This window comes from Gouania willdenowi, chromosome 4, assembly GCF_900634775.1.
Source record: "Gouania willdenowi chromosome 4, fGouWil2.1, whole genome shotgun sequence".
NCBI classification, from domain to species: domain Eukaryota; kingdom Metazoa; phylum Chordata; class Actinopteri; order Blenniiformes; family Gobiesocidae; genus Gouania; species Gouania willdenowi.
Genome location: NC_041047.1, coordinates 5,198,246 through 5,208,303, shown reverse-complemented (window position 1 = coordinate 5,208,303; position 10,058 = coordinate 5,198,246). Strand labels below are relative to the sequence as shown.

The 10,058-nt window shown below is 35.4% G+C and overlaps 1 protein-coding gene across 1 annotated transcript; it reads right to left on the bottom strand.

The window, feature by feature from the left end:
- Positions 1 to 763: 763 nt before the first annotated feature.
- Positions 764 to 3,891, bottom strand: LOC114461742 (regulator of G-protein signaling 5-like). The gene is made up of 5 exons (XM_028444044.1): positions 3,743 to 3,891; positions 3,582 to 3,671; positions 2,735 to 2,796; positions 2,316 to 2,482; positions 764 to 1,483 (listed from the first exon to the last, which is right to left on the bottom strand). Exons 1-5 carry the CDS (start codon positions 3,835 to 3,837, stop codon positions 1,289 to 1,291), a joined length of 609 nt encoding a protein of 202 aa, XP_028299845.1. The 5' UTR covers positions 3,838 to 3,891; the 3' UTR covers positions 764 to 1,288.
- Positions 3,892 to 10,058: the final 6,167 nt, after the last annotated feature.

Genomic DNA, 10,058 nt, shown 5'->3' with positions numbered 1-10,058 from the left:
ATTAACCATTTAAACAGGAATTACATTTTATTTATATGTAAAAGTAACATTTAAATTATAAAATTTGTATTTTTATTTAGAATTTATATTTAAATTTAGCATTTCTTTTTTTTAATTTTTATTTCAATTTAGCATTTCAATTTAAATGACAATAATTAGATTTAAATCTACCACTTAAATTGAAATTGTAACATTTGTATTTATATTTTGAATTTAGATTTAAACTTAGCATTTAGATTTAAATATAGTATTTAAATTTAAAGTGTAACATTTATATTTAAATATCATGTTTAAATTTAGCATTTAGATTTAAATGTAGCATTGAAATTTAACATGTTGATTTGATTTCTGTATTTAACATTGCAGTTTCAATTACGTTTACCATTAAAATGTAACATTTATATTTGAATGATAACATTTTGATTTACATTAGCATTTAGATTTAACATTAACATTTCTTTTATTGACAATTAAAACATATTTTACATTAATTTTTTTATCTTTGACGTGAGAAAAATTTTGACAATTGGGAAGAAAATGAGCCAAATATTTTAAACTGAAAGAAAAGGTTCATAAAATGTCAATAAAGAGGTGTCGCTGAGTGGGATGTGTAAAGATGAAGATACTGAAGTTTATTAATGGCGTAAGAAGGGAAACGGAGATAAATGGATAAAAGAAGAGGAAATACAGAATATGGATGTTTGGTGGAGAACTGTTTCAATAATGTCTTTCTTTTTTTTTCATTAACGAGCACCACAGAGACTTTTGATCATTAGGAAATTATTTAATATGACACTAAGCAGTCCAGCTGCTCAAAGCTGAAAATAGCATCACAAAGCTCAGCATTTCTGTTTAAAAAAAAATAAAATATGAACAAAGCTTTACAGACATGACCCGTTGAAAGTCTTTATGGGAACGACGTCTCGAGAATATAAAATAATACTCAAAGAAGCTTCCGACTAATCTTGAGGTGTGTGACGTCCTGGTAGAATTCAGGCGTTTTCACCTACTTTTCATCTTTGGATGCTTTTCCTCTTTCTTTATCTTTCCCAGGATGTCGAAAGTGTCTCTCCACAGACGACTAATCCTAATCCCATCATCCAATCCTCAGTGTCGTTAGCTCTCAGGAGGCGAGGCAAAAATCTCCCTCCTTTTTTGCATTTCCCACTATCACTCTTGGCATTTTTAGCCTCTTTTCCTAAGGAAGTTCCTGCAGGAAACGCCGTCTGCACTTCATTCGTTCTCTGTAGTGAACAGACGAGTTGGGAAGCGGACGTCCAGTCTGTGGCTAGGACTGTGTGAGCTCGTCCCCTCCCCCAGCAGCTGCGCACAGCTCCCTGTACAGGTCAGAGAGGATGAACCTGGGGTACGAGTTGTTCTCCATCAGGCTGTAGACTTTCCTCTGAGCTGCCTGGAAGCTGGTGGCCGTGGGCTCGTCAAGGCTCTGAGCGATGGTGTTTTTAGTGTGGAAGTCCAAGTTTACCTGAGATTACAACAAATGTAAGAATTAGACCCTGTTCAAAATGGTACGTTCTGTACTATGCTCTACAAACTCTCCTATCAGTATGGTTGGGATTAGGATAGTGACCGTTCCCACTGAAGTCATAGGCAGAATTTAAGATCCTTGCCGGGGGGGGGCAGAAGAAAAAATAGAATTGAATGCATTAACCATCTCGACATTTGCGCCAACCTCAGTGTGTGTAACATACAATAATGCAATAATGATTAGTAACATAAATTGTAATATTGACCATAAATATGTGCGTCGACGCAGCGTTTAATGTTGTGAATTCATGATGAAATCAGGTTGGCGGCCGCAGTGTCGCTTCACCATTTACATGGGGAAGAAGAATTGCGCAACAGAAGAAGAACCAACCTAAAGTCTCACCATTTCACTGAATTTTTAAAATAACAACAAATGAATTCTTATATATATATATATGGTGGGATCCGTAGTAGTCAAATTTCATAACGTCATTTCTGATATTTCAGGGAACCTGCTATTAGTTACGGTTACATGTTTTTAATTCAGAATTAATTAGTCGGAATTTAAGTGTTCTGCTCTGTTTACATGGAAATCGTAATTTTGAATTCAGGTTTACATGAAAGACAGGTTTATTCGGCTTTATTCAAGTCCGCTTTGGGTCTGAGGGTTGGAAAGGGATTTCTCACATACTCAATCTTTGCATACTATCTAGTGTGAACGCACTACATACTCATTTAGTATGACTAGCACGTTAGTATGATATTCATAACACAACCTGAGACTCTGATTGGAAGCCTGGTTACACTGTAGTTTTCGGACGTTTTCTTACCTCTTTTGGAGCTTCACATTTGATGAACTCTTCATACATTTGGTTGGCCATGGACGCCATGTCTTTGTCCGACGTGAGCTTTTTGAAATCTTCACACGCCGTCCAAAACTCGATGTTCTCCTCACAGAACTCTGACTTTAAAAAGATGCAGAATGCTGCTTTTCCAACTGCAAGAGGCAAAGGAGGAAAAAACCAAAACATTTGAGCACGATGCCACGGACACTCGGCAGGTTCATGTCAATCAGAGTCAAAATGAACAGATTAATTCATTGGTCATTCAATCATTGGTCATAGTGTTAGTTATTGGCTAGTAAAAGAGAAACGTGATGATTTCATATCAAATGTAGTAAAAAAAAATTAAACAATTGGATAAATTAAGGCAGAAATGTGTAGTGACCAAAATGAACACTTATACTTACAATTATGACTTAGAAGCTTGTCAAGCGACTGAGCCCATTGGTTGACCTCGACAGTACTCGGCCTGTGGTGGAAAAAAAAGTAACGTAATTACGTGAGGAGTTCATAAAGTGATCATTTTTGTTGAATTTAACCTTGAAAATATACATTCTATGGATGTGTATAACAAAAACAAAGCACACAATAATTCATTGTGATGAATCCAAACAATACAATTTGTTTTCTTCACCCACCTATTATCCTCAAATATTTACATTTACACATTTTACCCTTGCACCCCCCAGCAAATACAAAGTCAATTGGTATGGTAAACACTGAGTGGGGTCAAATTGACCCCAAGGATGATAGGAGGGTTAAAGGTATAAACCAGGGGTGCACAATGCGTCGATCGCGGAAGCATTTTGTGTTGATATATTTTAATCAAAGTCAGTTTTTAAGTTTTACTGTTTCAATGTTATGTTTGTATTTTAATACAAAGAAATAGAACAACCTGGGGCAGAGCTGAAGTCAGCATCCGATGGAAACATTTATAAATCCAAGTTAAAGGCACTCTTTGTGATGTTTAATGTTTTTATTGATTTTTAAACCATTTTTAATCATGTAAAGCATATTTAATTTCCTTGTGTATGAAATGCACTATAAAAATACATTTGCCTTGCCTTGGATTAAAATTATACAAATATTGGACAATTCTTCAATGATCGTAATAGTAATAATTGTAAAAGTGTAAACATTAAAATCTAATTATTTACAATTACAACCCACCCAACACAGTATAGATTGTGAAGAGCTGTCCGTGGTTGAAGCCATAGGTGTGCACCCCTGGTATAAACCCAAAAACCTTCTCACCTGTAGGCTTTGATCTTTATCAGATGCAGCAACGACTGGGTCGAGTTTGTTTTCAAGCGCATTCCTATTCGGTTCTTCCAATTTCTATTCCTGCAAAACAGAACATCTCATAAATACACAGTCCAGAAAATAAAAAGTCAACACCCGCGGTGAATCCTCACTTGATGCCCTTGCGTTCATTCGGCAGGTTGTTGGGTCTGATGCGGTCAATGAAAGCCATGGTTAGTGATGACATGCTGGTGTTCTGCTCTCTCATGGTTCAGCCTGTTCTGCTTTTCTCCTCTTGGCTCATCAAAGCGTTTTATAGTTTCCCAATAGTCAAGAACACACAGTGGGAGAGGCCTGGAATGACACATCTTGAACGTTATTGGTTCTCGCTGTGTAAACACAGCAACTCGCCCTGTTATGACTCTAAGAGCCCCGAGGCACTGATAGGTTGTCACTGCGTAGACATACCTTCCCTCACTATGCTGTGGGACTCCAGTTTTTAGAGGAAGGCATTTACCAACAAATGCACACATACACACACACACAGACACACACACACAGACACACGCAGACACAGACACACACACACACACAGACACAAGGCTGTGTGTCACTAACGAGTACATTTACTCACACATTTCATCATTCACATTTAACATTTATTTGACCTTTTATATGAGCATTATGTGACTGAACAGCAGAGATTAAAATAATAGATTACATGTAATCACATTACTGTAATTGAGTAACTTTCATGGGTACTTTTTTGTGTATACTTCTAAATCTGTAATTTTACTTGTACTTAAGTATGTTGTAAAATAAGTATTTAATTACATTTCTACACTCAACCATTATTGAGTGAATTATTATTATTTGACATGGCACTGTTTTAAAGTTCATAAATGTAGTTTTTATAAAAAAAAATAAGAAAAGGTGACACTTTATTTTACTAATAAGTAATAATTCTGAGGTTATTGAGGGAAAACTCTTAGTTAATGGCTTACTGTTTGTATAATAAGGCCATGCAGAATAAGGCATTAATAAGTGCTTAATATTGACTATAATAAGAGTCAATATGTTACTAATTTGCATGCTAATAAGCAACTAATTATTGGTTAATAGATGTTCCCAACAAACCTTTTATTTTATATATATATATATAGATGTGGAAATAAATTAAGTTTCAATTGTGCAAGATTTGGTTTATTCCTTTTTAATTTTCTACATGACATGTTTACTGTATGCAAGAGAACCGTGATAAGATTTATTTCCAAATTTAAACGTAAAGGTTGAAAGTAACTAGTAACTTTTACTATGAGTACTTTTTAATTCTGCTACTTTTTACTTGTACTTGAGTATAATTTCAATCAAGTCACAGTACTTCTACTTGTGTAACATATATCTGTACTGCTGAATTGTTTTATTCAGACACACAAATGTAAACCTTGGCTGATCTCTTGCTTTGTTCATGAATTAATATTTAAAAATGAAATTTAACATTGTTATCATAGTTTTTATTAGTGTGTGTTGACCTCTGAGAATGACCCTGAGGTTCGATCAAACCCAGGTTATAGGAAACACTAAAAAAATATTTAAAACAGTTTTGGTGTTAGGATATAGTCCTGGATTCAGCTTGTTGAGTTTTTCACAAAACAAAAGCGATATTTCTAAAGTTTCAACTAAGTATAATTGCGCTTTGGATGTGTTCCGTTTCTCGCAAGACTTTGCTGCAAAAAGATGGACGCTCAAATCTCCTTAAGGTGCGTTCTTACCAAACGCGACTTCAGCGACAATGGTCGCTTAAATGCGGAGTAAGGAGAAACTTGTTGCCGACTGGATGTCGCGACACAGCATCACTCAAAGTGGTTTGAAATGTTCACATTTTTCAAGTTTGAGCGACTTTCAGCGACTCAGATCACGCGATTGAGTCTTTATTTTTGGCAAACAGGTCTGCAATGTAACCTGTTACAAAAAATAAATGAATAAAATAAATAAAAAACGGGATTGGTAAAAATTAGAATCGACAGGTCAGGCTTTTAAAAAAAAACAATTTTTTTGTAAAATGCTAAGAAATGTCTCGGTCTCCTCTTCTGTCCACACGTAGCGTGCCATTTTTTCTCGGAGAGAAGTCGTCACGTGACCAGGTACGTGTACTTGCTTGTTTCCATTGCGCTTTTGCGATATTTTTCAATCTCCAAACGTCTGAAAAACCTGCCGATGAAAGCGTAAAAATGTTTTAGCGATATTTGAGAGGTGTTTGAAAATTCATGTGTTTCAATCACCAGTTTCTATTGTGTTATTTAGATGTGGTGTATTTCCAAAGGTAATGGAAACACAGCTACAGACAGGGAAATATGATGCAGTAACTGGCACGAGTTTACTTACGTTCCAATCCATGGTTCATGTGGCGCACCCTACATTTGTTGTGTTAATATATTTAGGTGTTTTTGTGTGTTTTAGTTAGAAAGTGTATTTGTATGAAAATGTTTTTTTAACTTTTGTTCATTGTTTTCTTCTCTCCATTGCCCTGTTTTGTTTTGTTTTCATTTTGAGAACAAACTGTTAATTTCTTTTAAAATGACGGAACGATGACAACTCGGCAGTGCCACGTATAACCCAGACCTGCTAATTGTCATTATTGCAATTATTCTGACTAAGCCATTTAACTACTGCCTGTGTAATGTAAGTATTACTTTAGCTAAACACAAAACCCATATGACACTTTTACATTTGATGACGTGGCACGTTGAGTCATTTTTTTGTGTGGAGTAAAGCCATTTTTTTTTGCTCTCGTGCTGTTTGTCAAGAAGAAGTTAGGGCCTCATAGATCAATAAATAGAACAAAAGTTTTGCTCAAAAGTTTGTTTTTATCTCCACTGTGAACGGTCTCCTACTGGCATTGTCGGAAAACTTTTGAGCATTGCATTGTGGGATGTGGAGTCCCGTATTCCAGTGTTTCTCAAATTCACGATGACATTACAGGGGGTAATTGAGAGAGAGAGAAGTAAATGAACAAATAATAGCCTTAAAAATATGGGGTTTTATAATGTTTATTTTTAATTAAAAATGATACTAAATATTACTAGCATCTCACAAAATGACAACAAAAACAGAAAATAAGAGAAAAATATACAGAATAATAAAAACAACAGACAAAATATACCAAAATGACACCAAAAACACACGCACTTAGAGATAGAAATACTTACTATTACCAGCAACACACAAAATGACAAGAAAAACACACTAAATGAGAGAAAATTACACAAACATAACGGAGAAACAACCAAACCACAACAAAAACACACACTGAGAGAAAATAATTCAAATAATACCAACAACACAAAAAACGACAGCAAAAACCCACAAGATAAGTGAAATATACACTGAAGAACAGACAGACAACAACAAAATACACAAAATGACATTAAAACACACAAAATATGAGAAAAATATACCGAATAACTAAAAGTACTGACAGACAATAACAAAACCCACAAAATGACACCAAAAATCCACAAAATAATACAAAAACACAAAATGATGATAGAAATGATCTTGATTAGAACATGAACTGAAAATACAAGAGTCAGTCTTGGTCCCACACCAGAAATGATAAAAAACTATAGAAATACATCTATTCAAGAGGCACTAAATACTGTTTCATTCCACTTATTTAGAAAATTACATTCTTTAAAATGTGTGTAATCACTCATTCATTCCATCATTATGCTCTAGTGTTGATCTTTCACAGAATTCTGAGTAAAATATTCTGGCCGGACAAAGGCGGCTATATGGATTCAAAAAAGTTTGAGAACCACTGCCGTAGACGGATGCATAAAAGTGTTTTTACTTCATTCTTACTGTAATTTTTTGTGTTTCTTTGTCAGATATGGAGGACAGTGATTGACTGTGGTTATGGCCTTCACCTCACTCTGAGAAGTGTTGAATGTCGGCCAGATTCCGATTTTTCCATGTAAGCCCCAAAATAGACATACTGTACGGCATTGTTTTACTGCAACTTTTAGTTCATAAAAAGATCATTTTGATCAATGGTGGCCTTTAAACAGTAAGACTGGAGATACAATTTGGTTGCAGGAATGTTGTAGTTTATTGTCAAAATGGTTATTTTTTGGTTAAAAAATAAAAATAAAGCAAGTAACACTATCAAAGTAACTTCTAAATCAGAGGTGGACAACTACTATCACAGGAGGGCCGCAAAAATGTGTTTGTTTGATGGAAAGGCCACATTGTCGGCATTTAAAATAATGAACAATCTGATCATTAATACAGAAAAGTTTTTATAGTCATTTTGTGTCTTTTTCTCCCATTCTGTGTATGTTTGTGGTGTTCTTGCTCGTTAGAAGGCGTTTTGTGAATTTTGTTGTCTTTTTGTGTATTTTTCCTGTAAAATGTATGTTTCTTTGAAATCATATTGTGTATTTTTGTTGTCATTTTGCATTTTTTTGGAGTAATTTTTGTGTATTTCAATTGTTGTCATTTTGCTTGTTTGTTAGAACTGTGGGTTTGCTGAGTCATTTTTTGTGTTCTTGTCTTTTTGTGTATTTTTGTTGTCATTTTCTGTCATTTTGTGTAGTTTTGTTGTCGTTTTGTGTTATTTGAAGTAATTATGTGTATTACTGTTGTCGTTTTTTTTAAATATTTGTAGTTGTTTTGTATGTATCTTCAGTGTTTTTCTTGTCTTTTACTATATTTCCCAGCAATGCTGTAATTCTTTGTATTTTTCTATGTATTTTTGCTTTTGTTTTGTGTATTTTTCTGTCATTTTGTACATTTACTTTGGGGAGATGCATGAAATTAGACCGAGGGCTGCCAGTTGCCCATGTCTGCTCTAAATAATAATAACTAAAATGTGATTTTCTATCCATTTATTATTTTTAGCTGTAAATCCCACACACACGATGAAATAGTGCTCGCATTGTTTGCATTGATGAGAGTTTGTAGTTGCCATGGAGAAATACACTTTAATTATTGGCTATATTATGATTATTATGCACGTTCATGGCGAACACATGCACTCTGAGCTGCTGTTTTAACACAAACTTTTCCATTTCAGAGTGAGTCAGCGAGTAGTTACACTTCTATGTACAGTAACTGATCCCAGATTAGTTACATCGAGTTTGACGCTGAAGCAGCATTTTCTGTTGGCTTCCCGTGTCTCAGACGTTTGCATTGTGTCTTATAACAATACCCACACTGACTCAGTTTCCAAGGAATTACTGGAACAGGGTTTGGCTTCATCAAACATCATGACACCAACGTCATTACTCCATAGTGGGAGAGAACAGACTGGCACAGACTACGCAGTGGTGTCTAAATCTCGGCAGTTTTAATAAAATCAAGCACATTTTATAGTTACTGTCCCACCCTGTTTTATCTTCAGCAAGGAAGAAAATATCAACTTGCTGGATAATCTACACCTTTTTCCAAACTTTCTGGAATAAAGTAGGGAAATTCTGTCTAGATACAGAAATTTTATTGAGAATAATTCAAAACACATTTTAAGGAAACCCTAAAAACATAGATATACATGCATGTGACTGTTTAGTTTAAAAAAAAAATGATGATGTAGCATAATAGCATATCTAAACAATGACCCTTGTTTCCTCTTTGGCCTGGAAACTTTCCCAGTTGGTTGTGGGAGGAAACACACTTGACAAGTCACCAGTCCATCAGAGGGCTGTCTCACTTAGTGCGTCGACATCACATGTGTCAAACTTAAGGCCCGGGGGTCAAATCCGGCTCCTTGGAGCATCTATTTCGGCCTGCAGGAGAAAGTATAACTGACAGAGAAAACATGAATCATTGTGTAAATGAAACTCAACAGAATGTGCAGGTGCTCACAGTTTTCCTGGTGCTTATATCGCACGATGTTGAAAAAAAAACTCTAAAATCTTACAAAACCTTTTAATTTTTGTTAAATGATTACATTTTCCTTAACTCACTCAGTGCCATTGACAAGATAACTCGTCAATGGCACTGAATGAGTTAAGGAAAATGTAATCATTTGACAAAAATTAATCCCAGCTCACGTGTGGAGGGGGTACAAAATACCCCCAGCCTGTGAGCCAGATAGCAAAATTATAGGTGACACTTAGGAGGTAGCAGCGCACCTTTGGATGAGAGATCATCCGTGCTCAGCAGAGCTCAGAGGAAGAGGATGAAAGGCGTTTATGAGACAGAAAATGGGACTACGTACAGAGTTGATGCTCACAGCAGCGCACAGCAGCGCATACTCAACCAGAGCAAGTGTGGAACTCATGGATAGTGTGGCGATGGTGAGATAAAACAATAAAAAAAACGGGGAAAGCAGTGACACTCTGCATGTCCGGGAGGAAGAGGAAGTTATGTGTGTGCAGACTGATGGGAGAGAAAGTTGGAGGAATGCCAAAATACAGTAAGAAATCCATTAAACTCTGACCCAGATAGCAAAATAATAATAATTTTGCCATCAAAAGCCCTGTCTGT

Bases quoted from the DNA above. Each gene is read 5' to 3' on its own strand.
- LOC114461742 (XM_028444044.1), bottom strand. From the start codon at position 3,837: ATGAGAGAGCAGAACACCAGCATGTCATCACTAACCATGGCTTTCATT. The intron at 2,797-3,581 runs GTGAGAAGGTTT...TTTCCACCACAG, and splicing joins ATAAAGATCAAAGCCTACAG to GCCGAGTACTGTCGAGGTCA. The intron at 2,483-2,734 runs GTAAGTATAAGT...TGCCTCTTGCAG, and splicing joins CAAGCTTCTAAGTCATAATT to TTGGAAAAGCAGCATTCTGC.